The sequence below is a fragment of the Pimephales promelas genome, chromosome 9 (genome assembly GCF_988280905.1).
Source record: "Pimephales promelas chromosome 9, fPimPro1.hap1.1, whole genome shotgun sequence".
Taxonomy (NCBI): Eukaryota; Metazoa; Chordata; class Actinopteri; order Cypriniformes; family Leuciscidae; genus Pimephales; species Pimephales promelas.
In genome coordinates this window covers 6,769,380-6,791,466 of record NC_142777.1, presented here as the reverse complement: position 1 = coordinate 6,791,466, position 22,087 = coordinate 6,769,380, and the positions used below count along the sequence as shown (strand labels likewise).

Genomic DNA, 22,087 nt, shown 5'->3' with positions numbered 1-22,087 from the left:
GAAGACGCTCGCAGACGCCTCACAGACATGTCGCAGAGCCCAGAAAAAATATCTAGTATGCTAGATAGGCCTATCCAGAGTCGTCGCACGTCTCAACTTCAACGATGTCATGAGCTACAGCCAATCATAGCAAGGCATGGGTTGAGGTCACCGAGTAAATCTTATTGTTTCTTTTTTTGCATTTTTTTCTCAGAGCAAATCATCGCGCAAACAGTGTGCAGCACTAGTTTCTGTCTGACATCCATATTCACATGTTTTGTTCTCTTCTTCGCTGGGTATTGGCACACATTCTGTTTCGCGTCATTTCTGGTTTGTTTTATTGCGTGGTTTTTCATGACAAAACGTGGTTTTTAGACAAGATAGAATCGTTGGGTGACAGAGTTGTCAACTCGTTATGTATTTGATTATTTTCAGGATTTAGACCGTACCATAGTACTGAAACAGCTCTCATTGAGTCACAAATGATTTGCTCTTATCATCCGATCGTGGTTGTATCTCTATGTAGTGCGTTGTCAACTCGTGTAGTCCGTTACCTCCTGTTGTGGATAAATCATGGTGTGTTGTGTGGTGTGTGAACAGCTAAACAACTTGAAAACTCCTGATTTCACAGAGAGCAAGTCATGTAGCGTAAACCGCACAGTTCAGCCCAACGTTTTAAAATCATGTAGAGTGAACAAGGCTGAAGATAAACAAAAGTCTCAAAGATTTGGATCGACATGAGGGTGAGTAAATGACAGAATTTACATTTTTTGGCAAATTAACCCAAGTCATGAACACAAGTACAAATGCAGTTTGAGAATGTTGTTAAGTGCAAAGGCGCTCTCTCAGAAAAGGAATGAAGACTTGCGAAAGACATTACATCCATACAGTCTTTATTGTACAGGAATGCTCTATCAAATTTTATCATCTGATGCTGCTGTTAAATATAAATCCAAGATATTATATGTTTTTTATATTTGAAAATGCATTACTTGCATGATTTTAAAACACATTCTAAATCAAATACATTTTACAACTATTTTCATAAGTATAATTTTTTTTATTGGACATATATACTCTATTGCTATACACTTTGAAACTTTTTTTTAGTACACTGGCACAAACAAATCTTCATGTACTCAAAAACTAAAAAATAATCAGGATAAATCATATCAATATACAAATTCAAACATACAAATCCTTTTATTGTTTCTCACAAAAAAAGAAAGGAACTGCAAGGAACATGGCTGACTGTCATTTTACTCCTGCCTAAAGCTTCTACATTCTTCTGCAGATCAATGTCCGGCACTGTACAAAGTGTTGATCTTCATGCCATCGATTCTTCTTTATCCTTGAATGCTTTCATCCGTGTCTGTTTAGATCAGGTTCAGAGAGAAACACAACATGGTTTGAATCGTGTAATGACATATTGTGCTTACAAATGACTTCCCTGAGAACAGGCTCGTCACCAAGGGGGGAATTGGGGGGCATAAATAATTTATCAGCAGTTTATGTTGGGATGTGAAGGTTGTGTGGTGACAAATTACTTAAAACTATTTCAAGAAAATCTATTTAAATAGCACCTCATTTGACTTTCACAGAAGTTGGTTCACCCTTCGGCTATAATCAGAAAATTCATATTTAATTCATTATTACACAAAACGGAACTAGAAACATAATTATAAATGACTAATCACTTGGAAACCTGCCGCCATCAACTATTTTAATGGAGAGTAGGCTTCACTCACAAGTTTTGTTACACATCGGTATGCTACAGATACATATTTTATACATATTCTATTTGGTATGCATTGTACAGGGCTTAGGCCAGGGAAGTCACTGCTGTTACTACAGGACCACTGGGAAAGTGTTCATGTACACATGGAAGGAAGGGACGCTGCAGAACCCACACGCTGCCCGAAGGGAGGTAACGTGGAAAATACACATATGAACTGAGCGGATGACCGGGCAGTACAACATATGGAATGTCACTCAGGTGGCACGAGTCTATGACAGACTCAAACGGACAGTGATAGCAGAGCAAGGTCTGCCGAGGGAAGTCACAGGCTCGTATGCACTGGTGCTCGCCGCAGGGGGACTTCACTTGGTCAAAACAATCACGTTTAAGCCACTGAATTAGTTTAGTCCGGTTATACATACAACCGCGAACAGCACGTTGTCTCTGAGCTCCGTAACGACATCTCTCATAAAGATTTGCGTCTTAAAAAAGTAAAATAATTCTCCGAAAAACAGCTAGCCTCTTCGCTAACTAACACACAAAATACCATTGGAATGCTACTTCCGCCGCCTCACCGGAAGTTTCACCCACTTTATTTTTTACAGGAGCGCCCCTCAGAAACTTGTGGATAGATTTGCATGCACTGACACCATTATGAGAGAACTGAACTAAGCTGGACGATGACATCTCTCTCTCTCTCTCTCTCTCTCTCTCTCTCTCTCTCTCACACACACACACTCACCTAAAGGATTATTACACACAACCATTTCTAGGGTTTACAAAGAATGGTGTGAATGTGAAAAGGGAAAAACATCCAGTATGTGGCAGTCCTGTGGGCGAAAATGCCTTGTTGATGCTAGAGGTCAGAGGAACTAGAGTTGTTCCGATTCGCTGCCGATACCAATACAAATTCTGGCATCGGCAAGTACTTCCCGCGTACCGATCCGATACCATTTTCTTAACCCCCTGAGCCCGACGGCGTCGTCGACGACGCCACAGGCCACCTCCGAAAAATGTTTACATAACTCGATGACAGATTTATCGATTTTCTTACCGTTTTTTCCAGCAGAAAGCTAACGAGCTAGCCATCACGGGGGTGTCTTTCGTGTCTTTCTAGCCTTTACAGAAGGTTTTCTATCCAGCCTGGAACTTGTGCTTCCTTTCAGATGTTTTCAGCAATAAATCCAAACACTTTATGTCAAACTTTGATACTCTTGAAGTCCATAATTCATAAATAATCCGTCATTTTTGCCGCTAGCTCGATGCTAGCGGCCATTCTGGATATCACGTGATGTTTTCACGTGATGTTTTTTGACCAATTACAGGCTGATCCGTCGTAAACATTGGTGTGCGTCATGACGCATGAACCAAGCGCTGATATAGTGTAGAGAGATCTCTTATCTCTCGGAGACGCGCGATTCACAGAGAAACACAGCGGAATGGATGTAAATAAAGCGCTGGTCTATTTTGGTGCATTGCAGGATCATGGATTTTCAGGAAAACAGAGCTTTTTGACAGATGAGGAACTAGATTACCAGGATAGACCCAGCTGAAGTGCCATTTATTTATTTACTGTAAAAAAGTAGTATAGTAGTATAAATGTATTATAAAAGAATAAAAAGAAATTAATAACTAAAAGAATAAATAAAATAGAAATGCAAAACCTGTGATGTGGCCCCCTGTGTGATTGCTGATAGGAACTGTTTTGAGGCTTGGCACCAGTGAATATCATGAGGCCCCAAACGCCTGGACTTCTGGATAAATGTCAATAGTTTTGGTTCTGTACAAGTTATAATGTTTATTCCTGTGCTCCAGGACTCCAAAGACATGAACAAACTATTTTCCAGAGGAAAATTGCTTAGCTTTTATTTATTTGTGTGTGATTTCAATAAATATTTCAGTGATTTCATTTCCGATTTATTTTTTCATTTGTTTAATGGTCCCATAACTTATTTTACATTCAGGTGACATCAATGTAACACAAATATGCTGAAAGTTCAATTTGTCCTGAAAAAAAAGAGCTGTGTCAATTGTCTGTGCACCAAAGGGTTGATGTTTTACAAGCTTTTTTAGTAAATGACACCAGACGGAAAATTTATTGTAAAAATACCCTTAGGTCTCAGAGGGTTAAACAATGACTAGTTATGCACGCTAGCTTTGCGTAATGCTGCAAATCGGAGATCAATTCTTCTTCGCTGCTCTAAACAGTGGTTGCTTGTGGCAACACAGGAAGTCATGCTGTTGCCACTAGCAAGCAACCACTGTTAAGAGCAGCGAAGAAAAAAAAGCATGTGCACACCCTGGCAGTATGACCGCAGTTTTTCAGACTGGACCAACCAGCTAGTAAAACCGCAAAATGTCTCATACGCCATACTGCAATTTCGAGAAGTGGAACAAGAATTAGCAACTTCAGCACGAGTAACTTATGCATTTGAAATGTGTATTATATTCAAGTTTATTATTCTGGATGACCAGTTGCTGTCAAAACTAAAATGCTGTTTAACAAAATTGTTTATGGACCTTAAATTATGAAGAGATTATTTTCTTATATATATATATATATATATATATATATATATAGAAATTCCTAGATTTATCTATTGCATTTTTTATACAGTTATATTGTAAATCTAAAATACCTTTTTCAGCTTACAGTAATAGATGTGTGGTTGCATTTTAATTTCTTTTACACTTAAGGAAGATAAATAATATATTGCTGTGAAATGTCAGTCAGATTCATGTTTAATTGGGATAAGTCTGAAGCACACCATAAAATAATCTATCAATTCATACAGTGCTAGTATGAATTGCAGCTGTATAGATACTGTACGCAGACTACGCACCCAGGTATCGGACCAGTAATCAGTATCGGCCGATACCCTGGGTCCAGGTATCGGAATCGGGAAGGGAAAAAGGGTATTGGAACATCTCTAGTTACAAACGATGTTTGCAGCAAAGCATTTGTGAAGCCACAACATGCACAACCATGAGACGGATGGGCTACAACAGCAGAAGACCCCACCGGGTACCACTCATCTGCACTACAAATAGGAAAAAAGAGGCTAAAATTTGCAACAGCTCGCCAAAATTGGACAGTTGAAGACTGTAAAAATGTTGCCTGGTCTGATGAGTCTCAATTTCTGTAGAGAAATTCAGATGGTAGAGTCAGAATTTGGCGTAAAAATGAGAAGATGGATCCATCATACCTTGTTACCACTGTGCAGGCTGGTGGTGGTGGTGTAATGGTGTGGGGGTGTTTTCTTGGCACACTTTAGGCCCCTTAGTGCCAATTGGGCATTGTTTAAATGCCACGGCCTACCTGAGCATTGTTTCTGACCATGTCCATCCCTTTATGGCCACCATGTACTGATGGCTACTTCCAGCAGGATAATGCACCATGTCACAAAGCTCGAATCATTTCAAATTGGTTTCTTGAACATGGCAATGAGTTGACTGTACTAAAATGGCCCCTACAGTCACCAGATCTCAACCCAATAGAGCATCTTTGGGATGTGGTGGAACGGGAGCTTCATGCACTGGATGTGCATCCCACAAATCTCCATCAACTGCAAGATGCTATTCTATCACTATGGGCCAACATTTCTAACGAATGCTTTCAACACCTTGTTAAATCAATGCCACGTAGAATTAAGGCAGTTCTGAAGATGAAAGGGTGTCAAACAGTATTAGGATGGTGTTCCTAATAATGCTTTAGGTGAGTGTATAGGCATAATGCAAAAGGTTTGGTGTGGTTCGTAGGATGGACTATCTCTGTTTTTTGGTGTTAACATAGAACTTGGTCTATTTCAGTAATAATACAGGATTTTATTGTTTTGGTGGTTTGGTAATTGTTTTCTCAGATGATAAAAATGTTCCTTCATGAAATACATGTCATACTGTTGCTCGAGTTGTCGGAAATCGCCCACTCTCCATTGAAATGAATGGGATTGTGCCGCTTTTGTAACTGCTAGTGTGAATGCACCTTTACGCCAAAAGAGTAACCCCTGACGCGATGTAGGAGTATCATAAGCTTTGACGTGTCTCACAGTTCAAACAATTCAAACAAACAGGGCTATACGAACGCATTTGCTTTGCTTCAGAAGGCCTTTATTAACCCTCCGGAGCTGTGCGGATTACGTTTATGATGGATAGATGAACTTTTTGGGGCTTCAAAATCTCATCCTCCATTCATCACTTCATTCAAAGCTTGGAAAGAGCCAGGAAATTATTTAATACATCTCCGATTGTATTTGTCTGAAAGAAAATAAATGTCATATACACATAGGCTTGAGGTAGAGAAAAAAATGGGGTAATTTTGGTAAAAGGACTGCATTTATATAGTGGTTTCGTAGACCACATAGATTACATTTTTGCCTCACATTCACCCATTCCCTCACTCATTCATACACCGACGGCGGTGTCAGCCATCCAGCTCGTTGGGAGCAGCTGGGGTTTAGTGTCTTGCTCATGGAGACCTTTTGGTTTGTAGACAATCTACATGAACCACTGACCAACTGCCGCCCCCCTAATTTCCATGTTTGGGTGAACCATCCTAACAACTATCCTAATAAAATCACTTCAGTCATTCTAGAATGATTAACTTGATCCAAATAGAGCTATTTAAGTCATCTGGTGCATCTCTATTCATATTGTCTCCTAGCCTGGGTTTACCCATCCCACCTTTGAGCAGTGCGATTTAATTCACGCTTCTAGGCAACCAGACCAATCACAAAACGACGAGGGAACAGCAAAACGATGACGACGTCTATCAGACACACTGAAGCACTTTGTTTTATATGGATCAAATATGGCAGCAGACATGAAATTATCTTTCAATGCAGCCTTAGATATTGTTCTAAATAGTTTAGAAGCAGGTTTTGGCGTTAAACCATTTCATAATGATTGGCTATGAGCTATGTACAGTCGCATTTGATAAACACTCGTAGCACCCAATAAACGGCTCTGGGCAATCGTAAACCATGCCTCAAATACAAGAAAGGAACATGTGGTTAACAGACCACGTCTCATTCTGACGTTAGCCAGGCTAATTGTCTCCATGATTTCTGTAGTCACATTGGCCAGTCTTAAAGCAGACATTTTGACATGTGTTTGATTGTTAAAAAAGCCAATGTTTCAATAAGGAAGAAGACAAATCAGTACTTACAAGCTCTGTATGTGCACAGGGGTGTGTGCACAGAAAAATGTCCGTCAGAGCATGAGAACTAAACCGAGTTCTCTTTCAAGTTTTATTGTGCTTGAACGGTGGAAAAATCACTTTTAAACACCCAAGGCTTCAAATGGTAACATTTTGAACAATTGTAATGTATACCATTGTCAAATTTCTGCCTGTATATCACCCACCAGCCACCACTAAAGGGAAATAATGCTCTCCATGTTCAGTCTTACCTCGAAAGTTTGCAAGACATGTTTGCACACTTCAGTCAGGTTGTTCAGCCCATTGCGCAGAGGTTCAGATGCTGCGATTCCGTCTGCAACATTGATAAGAGAGCTAATGAACACTCTTATATTTACTGAAAACAGACATGTTTATTTTTTTATTGCCGACAGTCATGATAAACATCATATTTCAGCCTTTTAACTATTTCTAAGAAAAGGAATGTCAAAATTAAAGTCCCCGTGAACCGGAAGTTGCAAACGACTTTTCTCCAGTGTTGTGATGTATTTCGGAGAGAAACGGAATACTAAATGAGGCAAAATAGTGGGCGTGGCTTTTTTTCTAACTAGCACCTGATTGGATCTAGAACGCAAGTTTACACACGCTGTCAATCAATGCTCGCTCAGCGCTCGCAAACACACAGCAGCTGTCAGTTGGAGGGGCGTGGTTATGGATGTTAAGGAGACACCCAAACCGTAAAGCCTACGTCATCGGGCAAGGTCCTCCAATTCAGAGGGGAGGGGCATTTTCAAACTTTGATTAAAGATTACGAAGCCAAAAATTTTTTTTGTGGGGATTGACTTGCATGTATGAATTGTTCCCCACAAAACGATCAATTTAGGCAAACAAAGTAAGTATGGTCAATTTTGATTTCATAGGGACTTTAACCCTTTCACGCGTACGATCACACCGGTGTGATCAGTCTTGGCTGGTCCCTGGAGCGTACGATCACACCGGTGTGATTAGAACGTTCAGTGCACACGTCAGCAACTGCTAAATTCAAACTTGCTCTCGCGCGTTGGCTGGCGCTCAGCCAGAGACAGACGCACTCAGTGCTGTCATATATCACAACTATTGAGTGTTTTCAACCACATAATGTTTATTTTAGGTTTCAGACATTTAAATACACATATGTAGGCTACTATTAAAACAATGATTTTGAGTTTGTAAAATACATACAGATGTCTATGGAAGCGGCAATAATAATCCTTTCAATTATAATAAGACGACACATTTTATTCATATCAGATACACATTGTGTAAGTAGCTTAACATTTGATCCTATTCTTCTCCCAGTTCACCAGCCACTTACTATCATGTATTTCGTGAGAAGTGGATGAATTGACGTTATAAATCCAACAGATCCGATTAGCTGAACTGAAAACGAAACTAAAATGGCGCCGCCCGTTGTGCATACAGCTCAACTAACGCGATCGTTATAAAGATGTCTAAGATGTCCACTTGCACATATTTGACAATCGGAATATCAGTGTTTCATGATATAGCTAATACATTTTTGAATATTTTTAATAAAAAAGGAAAAATGACATAAAAGCAGATCATCATTCATTCCGCGCTCTGTTCTGGTTGTGCTGTGTCACGTGACAAGCAATGACGCGTCACCATGGAAACATTAAAGAGGCAAGTTCTAAATAACGGTCACCTTGAAAAACTCACGCTGGGGGGTCAGTTAGAATATTTTAAACTTACGTGTGAAAGGGTTAAGTTATTGTGTGTGTGTGTGTGTATATATACACAAATAGGAAAAATCACATAAGAAAATTTCAGACTCCATGTGCAAGGACGTTAACTGTCAGAGATGACATGCTGAGGTGAATAAAGGAGTTCCCCTTACTTCGCGTTTGTATCCGAAAGTTGATTTTGCTTTCCGATGGGTGCGTGATGCTGTATCCGCAGAATTCCACGTCCTGACTGAGGAAACAAAGTCACACATGATTCAAACTGAACACTGCCAAGACAGACAGATACAGAAAACACAATTCTTAATTTCCCGCCAAAATGTTCATCTCAGTGCCTATTTAGTATTTAGCATGTCCACATCACTTGTTTTGACAAAGTTCTCACTGATGTCCCAAAGGCAACCGATGTTGGTGGCTAAACCAAAGTAAAAACATATTATCTTACCTCTTCATGATCATGTATCGGAGCGAGTTGCCCAGTGTGTGATCCTCTTCATGGAGCACAAACGTCACACAACCTTCATCAGCTCCATCTGTCCGGACCTATTCGAGAATAGAAGAATGTTGATATCGACACACACAGCTCTGGAGACTTCCAGACAGAAGTTTGATGCCTAATATAACAAACACACTTGGACTTTTATTATCAAGCTTGAATTATGATGTTTATGAATATTTCTGTATTTGCTATGGAGTGGCTAAATGTTCAGTTTTGTTTACATAAGGCCCACCATGAGCAAATGAGGCTTTGTTTTCTGGTTGTGATGGTTTCAGCAGCAACATGAGGTTTAATACTCTTCATGATGAAGTTTATGTTGTAAATTATGTGAGAGACTTTTGGATGCAAATCAGATGACATTAGACATTCCTCTACAGATGAAATGGGTCTGATACTAATCTGATCTGAACAATCTACAAAGAATTGAACTAGGGTTGCAACTAATGATTATTTTGATAATGAATAGCTATTAATTCACTATTTACTAATCATTATTTTTTTTTTTTTAAATGCAGATGTTTAGATGGCAAGATATTAATAATACCTGTACAATCCATAATATATATATATATATATATATATATATATATATATATATATATATACGTGTGTGTGTGTTAAATAGATGCTATTAATATATAGACATGATTATGACTTCTCAGAGTCTGCTTTTTAAAAAATATAAAAGCAAATAAACATTCATATTACTACCTAGTGTATATAGTAAATTTACTTTGTATTGACTTGTCAAAGTGGAGAAACGTTTCAAATATCTTCACAGACAAAACACCAAGCTCACACTGCTTAATAATACATATTACAGTCTAGCAGTCCACGAATACATCAAGACACAACATTCACAATCATCAAATTTGACCAAAAGCAAGCTGTACTAAATCCTAAAACTTAATGCGTGAATGAAGTTTTACTTACCATCTCCAGCGCGTGTTTCTGCCCGTGCTCAGCCATGCTGCTTCAGTTCTGTCGTACCGTGACGCGCATGTGCAGTGGTATCAGCTTGTTCTAGGGGCTCACATATAGATGTACTTAGGAACTGCAACAAACGTCGGTGCGCACACGCCATCTTGAAACGGTCAAAAGAATCAATGATGCCAGCACATTACGCAGTTTCTGGTTGTGAAACCTCCGAGATTTATATGTGGAGTTGGATACTATCGTAAGAAATGGGATAACCTTTCACATGTGAGAAAGTGTTGGTTTGTGATTTACATGTATTAACTTAATATTACAGTTTTATACTATGGTCTTAATGTCGTTTCGTCATGTTGTATTGTGTTAGTTTACCAAAATCATCTGCTGAAGTATATTGCAGAAACAGATATTCATTCATGCCTATCCAGCGGACCGGTTTTTGAAACGGCTACTGATGAGATTCTATGTGTATGCATATCTATGATTGCTCAACGTGTTCAGCTTCAGCAGCGAGATCAATCCTGCTAAACGCTTTTTTTAATTTCACTCCGCTGATATTCGCCAAGGAGGAACACTCAGGTAAGTTGCTGTTGACACTTTGGACACTCTGCATCAGAATGGCTGACACTGAGGAGTCAAACTCTCAATTTTGCACTGTTTGTATATTCGTGGTTCATATGTTTTTTTCTAATTATTTTTACGTCTTTCGTGGTGGAAAAAAATAAATTAAGAATTTCATTGTAGGAACTGTTTGAACTTTGAACTTTTATGCCTGGTACTGTACCAAACGAAAGATGACCAATCGTGGTGATTTCTGTGGTCGTGGCTCTATCACGCAGTGAGAGAGATTCAAGGACGGTTGTTGTCACAGTCTTACAAATAAAGATAGCCTGTGCTATTTTCTGACAGTGTCATAAAATTTAACATAATCATTTCAGTCTGTTTGCTTCTACAACCTACGTCAACAACTGACAGCCAATAAAACTGCAACATGAAATTGTGTATTGTTTTAAAGTCGTTGCAAACCAACCTTTATGGCACCAAGCTTTATTTTTCACTTGCACAAAACAGTCTGTTACAAAAAATGATTGTAATTTGTATCTGGATATAACACTCAATGTCTTGAGTGCCCCAAAAATACCCTTTGTCTACCTCAAATTACAATTTCAGATGCAGCTTCTGTGCCACTTCTGCAGTGAAAAGCCCAATAGTGTCTTATTGTTCTAAATTAATTTGTTTAATTAAATTCATGTATTAAGGTTGCTCAATGTAAAGTCTGGCTCCTTAGACAAAAAACCTTTCAGTAAACATTAGTTAGCTCTAGCCACAAGATGGCAGTATAATATAATCCAGACAAACGGCATAAAGTTAACAATAACAAATAATAACTTGGAGGAACCGACAGAAGAACAGAAACTTCCAAAAAAGTAATATTTTGCTCCACCTATGAAAATACTTTCCTTTTAGCTTTTCAGTTGACATGATATTTTTGATTATTTTTCAACCTGTTATACCCCTATAAAAACACTTTTCACCTTTAACTAAATTTGCCATGTACAAAACCAAAACCCATCATAGATTAATGAAAATGTTACATTAGGAAGCAAAATTAATGCAGTACTGGGCTCAAATTATCCTGTCAAAAAATGAGATTAACATACACATATGAAATAACGAAACTGTCCAATTTAACAAGGACCATGTTTATAACTAAAATTTATAATTCATTCACCTCATAACGCATTTAAATATCTGTAAGAAATATTTAGAATTCCCTGTCGATAAATAAAAACACAAACCTCAATCATTCAATCAATCATTAAAAAAAAACCTTGTCAGATTTGACATTTCAGAATATGACAGTATTCTAATTATTTAAAAAAATAAATCAAAAGTAAGAGAACCTGAGACATTAGAGGATTTAAGTTTTATTTTATGTATCGACAAAATGCCCTGCTGTATGTGGAAATGTTCTGTCAAAATCATTCCAAACACCATCATAGCAATTTCTTCCTGCCTATCGTCTGCCATGTTTATTCTGAAGTCTCGAGAGATTTTTCGACATTTACCGTGTTCGCAGTCTGGACTCTGTTCGTGTGTGTTTTCTTCTTCACATCGCGGCGCACCACATACTATATGAGCAAAACTGTTAAATCTAGGATTTTTTGTCCTCATGTTTCTGGTCTCTCACATTTTGAAAATCTTTTTTTTTTTGAGCGTTTCGTCTTGAGAATAGCCCAGAGGAAAGGCGGCGTTACCTCCCCACTCGTTCTCATTTGCTGTGAGACCCGTGTCTAGCTTGTCTTCTCGCTCGCTAGCCCTGTCTCCCAAGAGTGATCTGCACATAGAATCCCTAATAATTGTTTAAAAGCAGGCCAATCAGTCCCCAAAATCATCTGATGCCTAAAATGGGAATTAACCGCACCTTTAACCCTTATGCTGCATTAGGGACATTTTTGGTCTTTTGCAGTTTAATTTCTTTGACCATTTTGGCTGTTTTAATGCAAATGGTATGAAATTTGGCAAAATTGTGACTTTTTGGATACATGTAAAAAATGTGATCCCATTTTGCAAAATATGTATAACACACACTGTGTAGATCAAATAGTAACACTCAGCACCATAAAGACCAAAAATGGCCCATTGTAACCCATTAAAACGTTGTTTAAATCTGAGGCTGTCAGTAATACATGAAACATGATTTTTGCACAAACATCCTTTCATTTTGAAGCAAAAGCATTATATTTGCATTATATAGTGTATTCCACCAGATGACGTCACTACATATTTATTCCCTATGGGTGGAAATGCACCTTATTTTAGGCAATAGGCAATGTTTAATAGGTGGCCATTTTTGGTCTCTAACGCGCTAAGTGGGATTTTTTGCAAAGTGGGACTGTGATAATCCAAATCTAAAGTTTTCTCTTTGCATTTAGTTTATTGAAAATAATTGAATTTTTGTGTTTTTTTCCTCTTATACAAATCGATGGTTTCGCAAACAAAACTGGTAATTAAAGGGTTAAAATCCTGAAATTGAATACATTTTTGGTAGTTATGATGAGGACTGATGCTGGTTAAAAGATTTAACTTGGTAAAAGTGGAAAATAATAATAATATATAATATTTTAGGCAATGTTTAATATGTGGCCATTTTTGGTCCTTAATGCACTCAACGGTGTTAAAAATCTAATGCAGCACAAGGGTTAATCTATGCGCTTTCCCCCTGAGTTAGATGCAGGCACTAGAGGGTGATCCACCAGATTCCCGCACACACACCTCACCTTAACCTTGCGGCTCATATCCAATGCCCCTTGTTTGTTGCATCAGGCTTTGATGAATGGAGGTTTGGTTACAGCCTGAATCCACCAAAGCCTGATGTACCCCCATTAATACTCATTAGGTACTTCCTGGCTTGATCGGGGGTAGCCCACGGGGACCATGACTGGACAGTGACACCTATTTTGGAAGTGACTCGGGTCCCCGCATCTCCAACAGACCAGACTGCCTCTTTCCCGTTGTGACTTTTGAGGGGGCGCGTTGCTTCACAACCTGGGAATAAGGATGGGACGAGAGAGATAAGAAAAAGAGGGAGAGAAACAAGGTTAAAATTGATGAAGTCAGGTCAGCGGGTTCTGAGTCTTTATTTGTTCCTCTCTGTTAAAGAAAAAAACAAAATAATGCCCCAGCGCATTCCACACAACACAGTCCGTGTCAGTAAACTAAAATATGGCCTCAGGTTCTCTCCCATTACCAGGTCTGCAGGTCTCTATTTATCGTGTCTCTCCCCGAGTTGCTGGAATTAGAAACTGGTGTTAAGTGTTTGCACTTGACCCACTTCTCACCGCTCGCTCTCCCCATGCAGACTCCGCTTTAACTAATCCAATAACTAATGATCTTTTGTAAAGGAACCGATTCAACAACACTGAACTGACTTCAGCCGAAATGCATCATGTTCCTGTTATCATGGTAAAGCCGCTTTAAAACAACCTGTATTGTATAATGCAGTGACTTCAGAGTTGACTTCCTGGGCTTCAGTTAGAGACACACACACAGTTCAAGTAACTATATGACGGGCTGAATTTCATTTGACATTTTTACATTTAGCAGATGCTTTTATCCAAAGTGACTTACAAAATAAGAAAATGTGAATTTTGTAATTGAACAAGGGAGACTCCAGGGTCCAGGACAGGTTTGGGAACCAAACATAAAAGCAGAAGCCTTATCTGCATATGTACAGTATGTGCTGAGTATACTACAAATACAATTGTACTTTTGGTGTACTAAATTAAAATAAGTCTGCTAAATTGGAACAACTAATTTTGTACTTTCATTATCCAGAAATAGTGCTGAGATCCAACTAAAGATACAATTAAGTACATTTGATTGTTCTAGAGGATTTATTGCAAGTATTCTTTAGGTACACTACAAATGTCTTGCATTTAAAATCTGATATTATCAACCCGGTCTCATCCCAAGACGTCATATAACTGACGTTTTGGGACGTCTTTTGACCATACGTCAATATTCGCCTTTTTAGGGCCCCCTTAAACGTCGGTAGATGAGGTTATGGGATCCTAACTCTACCCCATACCTAAACCTAACCCTAAACCTACCCCGTCACCTAACTGACATTAAAGGTAAAGCGTCAGTTGTATGACGGCCCGGGATCGCCATCTACCGACGTTTAAGGGGGCCCTAAAAAGGCGGATATTGACGTATGGTCAAAAGACGTCCCAAGACGGTCAGTTATATGACTTTTTGGGATGAGACTGTGTTAATATTATACAGAGATCATATTATCCTTACTAATAGTGATATTAAAACTCATTTTAGGCTTAATATTTAGAAATGTGCATTGTGCAATAAAGAAGTACACCAAATAAAGTTTAATTATACTATTTATGTCAGTAAGCCTCAAGTGATGTGTCAGTTAATATGTTAATGGGTTTGTACTTAGTATCAAAAAAAACTTTTATATATACACTTTTATAGGTTTTTTAGGTATACACTTTTTTTCACTGGGGCTGTAATGAACTTTAACAACAGAAAAGGAGAGAATTCAGAATGAAACAATTTAAGAATAATAGCTCTTAAAATGTTATGCTCAGTTTTAGTTTTAATCCCAGATCATTAATGTGGTTTCAGGCAAAACGGTTAGTAACAGTAGCAGTATTGTTGAGTGTTGATTTTAGTCAGAGGATTAACTGGTTGAATGTTTTGTAGAGTGAAAACAAAGTCCACATTTTAGAAATCAGTTAATAACAATGACTAAAATGGTACTTTATTTCTGAGAGAAAATGCAACGCCCCAAACTGTGGGAAGATTTTGCAAAGGTGCGAAGAGCTCAACTTCTCAAAGTGAGAAGTGCATAAACAGGAAACCATTTTCTTTTGGCATGTGCCCCAATATTTCCAGTGTTTACTTTTAGATTTGCAACAGAACTTTACACAGAAAGGTAAATGAGAATGATTTTGAATAAAAAAAACAAAACAAAACAAAAAACTGGTGAGCAGACATTTCCATAACGGTTGGGTTTTTCACGGATCAGATTGACAAGGAGCCGCCGCCACACATTTCAACAGTTTAACCGCATTTTCTGCTGAAGACACACAAAACACATACCGTGTTAGACTTGACGGAGTTTCCGCATGACCTGTGCTCGTGGCATGGATGTGATGGATGTGATGCTGACCACACTACATGTGTGTCATTCGGAGGGATCAACTCTGCAGTGCACAAGTGTGAAACTGCGCTGCAAGGTGACAACAGTCCTAACCTCATGAGTGGAGTGGAGAGAGATAGAGAGAGCTGGAGTTAACACACAGTATCTGCGATTCTCGATTATGCTTGTTCGCTAAAGGCACGGGTACGCGAAACGAAACACCCTCAGACCTCTAAACGGTTGCATCACCAGCACCTGTCATTTCTCTCATGGAACCACAGACCACCTCACCGCACACGTGTGACATGGGCTGCACGTTGCTGTCGCTGTCTGGAGTTTTTACTTTTTTACTTTCAGTTGAGTAAAGAAACATATAAATGTTCATTAATCAATGCAGTTTTTTTGTTTTTGTTTGTTCGTTTAAAAAAATATTTGTGCCAAAACAAAATGTATGTGGAATTTCATTTTATTCACTATAGACATACCCAGACAGCAAACGGACATTGAATCAACGTGGAAACGACGTCTCTAATGACATTGAAACAACGTTGATTTTGCTCATCGAATTAACGTTGAACCAACGTCAGACGCGGCATTCTTCAAAGCTAAATGAAAATCGAAAATTGGTTTGCTTTCATAACGTTGAAACAACGCGTTGATTTCAAGTTGATTTTCCGTTAGTTTTGAAAGAATGACGCGTCTGACGTTGGTTCAACGTTAATTCGATGAGCAAAACAATGTCAGATCAACGTTGTTTCGATGTCATATTTCCACGTTGATTCAATGTCAGTTTGCTATCTGGGTATACAGTGGTTAAATTGGGGTGACACTTTAGTTTAGGGACCAGTTCTCACTATTACCTATAGGTCTCAGATAGCAAACTGACATTGAATCAACGTGGAAACATGACATCGAAACAACGTTGATCTGACATTGTTTTGCTCATCGAATTAACGTTGAACCAACGTCAGACGCGTCATTCGTTCAAAACTAACGGAAAATCAACTTGAAATCAACGTTGTTTCAATGTTATGAAAGCAAACCAATTTTTGATTTCCATTTAGCTTTGAAGAATGCCGCGTCTGAGATGAGCAAAATCAACGTTGTTTCGATGTCATGAGAGACGTCGTTTCCACGTTGATTCAATGTCAGTTTGCTGTCTGGGTATAATTAGTCTCCAACTTTAGTTGCTTATAAGCATGGATATTACTAGGATATTGGCTGTTTTTTTTTAGTACTTATAAAGCACATATTAATGCTTTATTATGCATGAACAAATTCTACATCCCTTAGTCCTACCCAATACTTAAAATGTACAAGTAGTTAACATTTGAAGTGTATAAAAAAGGTTTTGATCCACTTCAAATGTTGAAATGTTGAAAAGTGTGACTGGAATTGGCAATGAGGGAATATAGGCGTGCTATTTTTATTGAAGGTAAATAGACACTCTGGGTACAATATTCACTGATTGTGACAGACAGACTAAACAAACAAATAACACAAAAATGATGAAGGTGGTTTAACAGGCTTTAATAACCAACAGTATTTCCACAACGCTAATCCAGACACAGATGAGACTCGACCATTAACACACACAATTAACTGAAATTAAAGCAACACTAAGTATGGTTTTTTTTTACCTTAAAATAATGTTTCCAAAATCGTTTCAGTGGTTCATCGAGTCGTAACAGGGTGAAAGGCACTTCTGGATTTGCTTTGCGGTCCTATATCTGCTATAACCACGCTATGTAAGATTTCCAGATCAGGTTGCGTTTCTGTAGTTCTAATGAGACATAAGAAAACTACAACTTTGACTTGTTTTACGTCAAGCATTACAATAGTAGTTTTTTTCTTTGTTTCTGATGTCGCAATACATCATACTTTCATGAAATCATGCAACATACTCAACCTTGTGTGTGGACATTGTTCATTCCAAAGCCTGTGCTGGATACACAACGAGCGACAGTAGGTTAATTATTACAATAGGCTAAATTATTTACAACAGCGCTAATAGACAATTCCGCTTCCAACCTGTAGGACGACAGCAGAGGAAAAGTTACTTGGTGTTGCTTTAAGTAGAGAGAGGATAATGTGACATGAACACCTGAACACGGTAACACTTTACTTGAAGGGGTGTGCATAAGACTAACATGACACCTTCATAATCATGACATGACATATGCTATGAATATGAAGAAAGTTGTATGCATGTTTGTGACACTTAATGACAGTTGTCATAAACATGCATAAACCTTACTTTATATTCAAGACATATGTCATGTCATGGTTATGAAGTTGTCATGTCAGTCTTATGCACTCCCCTTTAAGTAAAGTGTTACCCAAACACATAAAAACAAAGAATAAACATAACCAGGCAAAACTGACACTATTCCCTTTAAGGTTCTGTAGGGAACTCTTTTTTTGGAAACTATTTTTAAGAGTGTGGGGTGTTGAAATACAGACATTTTTAGATGAAACCACTGCACACAGGAAACCACAGGAAAATCACACCACTGCATAAATTAAAAAAAACCCAGGACAATAGCATTTTATTAGTAACTTTGCAAACGCATGTCAAAACTAGCAGTGTCTGCCTTGTATCTGCAAACACTTTATTGTGATACTCCCAAAAAGACATTCTACTGAGTATAAATAACTTTGCAAGTACATGTCCACTTATTCCACTAACCTGAACAGTCTTCTAAGAGTTAGCTGACAGGTGAAATGTTACTTATGATCAGAATGACTAAAGTGGATTATTAACATAAACTGTAACCTAATTTGAAACTTTTTTGTAACTAACCTAATTTATCCTAATTATGACTAAATCATAAAAACTCAGATCATAGTAATATGTAGTAATTATTTTTTTTCTTTCAACAATTGTGCAAGTAAAACCACGTTGAATTATATAATTGTTGAGTTAATACAGATATTTACAGTTGTATAAATATAAATTAAGTTTTTAGTAGCCTAATTTAGTTTAACAATTTTGTGGACCTTTAAAGCCTATATTTTAACATCTTTATGGTCAGGCAACCTTTAAACGAGTCCATGATTTGTTAACCACTCTTTTGTAAAGATCTTTCTGATGGTGCTGCTGTGTCTGAACAAATTTTATTTGTTCTCAGTCTGCATGGACCAGATGGTCTATTCTGTCTGTGTGAAACTACAGAAACATCTACAGCCCTGCTGTTGTCTGACACTTCACATGAGTCAAAGAACCATATACACCTGTGAAAACACACAACCGTCTTTCTCTTGCTCAAGGTTTCTTTTTTTCTTTTTTTTTTCTTTTTGTACACTGGCTGTTGCATCTGTACACTGTGTTCTATCTGCCTCTCTTTTTCTTTAGGGAAACGATTGTGTTCGAATGTTCTAGAAACAGACTGAATGGTTCCTCTCGTTTATGTTTCCCATACGTTGAGTTGCTACAGGAGTTTATAATGCCGATTTGGCCATACACAGACCTCTGACACTGTCTGTTGCAGGCATTAAGTGGCAGTCATAAACTACGTAAACTTGCCTGTTATCTAACCATCTAATAATGTTCTGTTATTCTAATTCAAATGATTAAAAAGACATCACCAAATGTAGATTTGAACACATTTAGGGCCTGTGCACATTTACACTCAACAAAAGGATTATTATGAACACCTGTTCAATTTCTTATTAATGCAATTATCTTTCAAGAAGTTGTTCAGAACAAAGCCTAATATTTATAATATATTTAGTATAATATTTATTATAATATAGAACTAATATTTACCAACAAACATTTAGTGTTTGTTGGTAAATATTAGTTTTTTTTTAAATAAAAAAAACACCAAGCTAACATTTAAATATTTTAGAGTTTGTTGGTAAATATTAGTTTTTAAAATGAAACCCAAAAACAACATTTTAAGTTTTTTATGACACTGTAAAAAAATATTGATTGTTTAACTTAAAAAAGTAAGCAACCTGATTGCCTTAAAATTTTAAGTTCATTGAACTGGAAAAAGTGAGTTAATACAATTAAGGAGATTTATTTAATCATTAAAAACTCAAAATTATATGTTATCTGAACTAAATAAATTATTTAAGTTGATTTGACAAAAGAAAAAATGTGATTACGTAAAAATATTGTTGGTTTAACTTAAAGTAAGTAACCTGGTTGCCTTAAAATTTTAAGTTGATTAAACTGGAAAAAGTAAGTTAATACAATGAAGGAAATTAATTTAATCATCAGAAACTCAAAATAATAAGTTATCTCAACTAAATAAAGTATTATAAAGTTGATTTGACAAAAGAAAATATGTTGTGATAACAAATCTTGAAAATATTTTTTTACAGTGTAATCAACGAATCACATGGCAGTTGCTTCAATGCATTTAGGGGTGTGGTCCTGGTCAAGACAATCTCCTGAACTCCAAACTGAATGTCAGAATGGGAAAGAAAGGGAATTTCAGCGATTTTGAGCGTGGCATGGTTGTTGGTGCCAGACGGGCCGGTCTGAGTATTTCACAATCTGCTCAGTTACTGGGATTTTCACGCACAACCATTTCCAATATGTTTGTGTAATGTTGACCAGTTGCCAGATCTTATGTATTAAATGCATTTAATATACAATGGCTCCCTCCCATCGCAACAAACGGTCTCCACTGTGTTACCACAGTGCAGACTGGTGGTGGTGGTGTAATGGTGTGGGGGATGTTTTCTTGGCACACTTTAGGCCCCTTAGTGCCACTTGGGCACCGTTTAAATGCCAACGCCTACCTGAGCATTGTTTCTGACCATGTCCATCCCTTTATGGCCACCATGTACTGATGGCTACTTCCAGCAGGATGATGCACCATGTCACAAAGCTCGAATCATTTCAAATTGGTTTCTTGAACATGTCAATGAGTTGACTGTACTAAAATGGCCCCCACAGTCACCAGATCTCAACCCAATAGAGCATCTTTGGGATGTGGTGGAACGGGAGCTTCATGCCCTGGATGTTCATCCCACAAATCTCCATCAAATGCAAAATGCTATCCTATCAATATGGGCCAACATTTCTAAAGAATGCTTTCAGCACCTTGTTGAATCAACGCCACGAAGAATTAAGGCAGTTCTGAGGGCGAAGGGGGGTCAAACACAGTATTAGTATGGTGTTCCTAATAAGGTGAGTGTATATTCAAATGAGTACATCTATAGCACGCCGTCTGTGTTTTCGCGGGGTGTTTTTGAGGTTTGCGCAAGAGATAGCATAAAGAGTTTTCTGTCAGAATGGTGTTGTGTGTAAATCAATCAAAACTAACTTTAGCTGGACAATAACTTTATTCTAGAGCTGCTATAAAGCTACTGTAATTTCCTATTGTCACTGTAAAGCTGCTTTGAAACAATCATTATTGTTAAAAGCGCTAGATAGATTATAAGGTGACATGACTTGGCTTACATTTGTATCAATTGACGCACACACATGGAGTTAAATCGTCAAATAAAGTGACTTAATCTGACACATTTCACATAAATAGTACCATTTACAAAGAATGACTTAAAATATTACAAGGACGTTTACTGTAATATATTTATAAATTACTGTTATATGCTTTCTTTGTTTAGCAGCTTATTATTGTTCATATAAATACACAAGCTAGCTTTGATTTTAAAATTAATATTAGAAATGGATTTAGTCATTTGGAATTGCTTTGCGTAGTTCACTGGCTGACATTTGAAAAATGCTTGTCATTTCAAAGTAACTGATCGCAGGGACAGTCCCCATGAAACATGTGGTCAGCGCTTCTCTAAATGACTTTACGCATTATGGAGATTGCCATGCTAAAATTATTCGACAGCATTAAGAGGTGTTTGAACACTTATTAAAGATGGTTCCCCACTCATCCAAAAGGTTCCAGTAGATGTAGAATAGTTGAGTTTCCATCCCAGATTCATTTGGCCTCACTCAATGTTAATCCTATCGAATGGGGGAAAACGGCTGGTTTGAAGATGAAAGGGCAGAATGGTAGGTGGCTGACAGGTGGTGTTGCGGTGAACTTGTCTTTTGAAAAGGAAAATGTGACTAAATATATACATTTTTAAAAGGAAAATATACTTACCGAGGCGTGAAATAAGCAATGACAGCAGAAAAGCCAAAAAACAGTGGAGGAAGCCAGAAAAGGGATAGTTTGTTTGGGTTCATTTTACTCGGTATGAGTATGGCTGGGTGTTTCAGTGGACCCTTATACTTCAGTTAGGGTTTGATTGCTTTTGGCTTGCTTAGTTGGGGACATATTCAACAATATTATTGGTCTGTCTGCATTGACACCATTAAATGAGTGCTGAACTGAGCTGGTATATATGTATATATAAATGAACTAAATTAATAACTTTTTTTACAACAAAAATTAATATCACTGAACTTACTTCTGCTGTACAG

General features: G+C 37.7%; 1 protein-coding gene across 1 annotated transcript; it reads right to left on the bottom strand.

Moving 5' to 3' along the window:
* Positions 1–855: 855 nt before the first annotated feature.
* polr1d (RNA polymerase I and III subunit D) lies at positions 856–10,128 on the bottom strand. Its single transcript, XM_039694119.2, has 5 exons — positions 10,026–10,128; positions 9,039–9,136; positions 8,749–8,825; positions 7,124–7,206; positions 856–1,351 (listed from the first exon to the last, which is right to left on the bottom strand). The coding sequence occupies exons 1-5, from the start codon at positions 10,059–10,061 to the stop codon at positions 1,307–1,309; spliced, it is 339 nt and encodes a 112-aa protein (XP_039550053.1). The 5' UTR covers positions 10,062–10,128; the 3' UTR covers positions 856–1,306.
* Between the last annotated feature and the right edge of the window lie 11,959 nt (positions 10,129–22,087).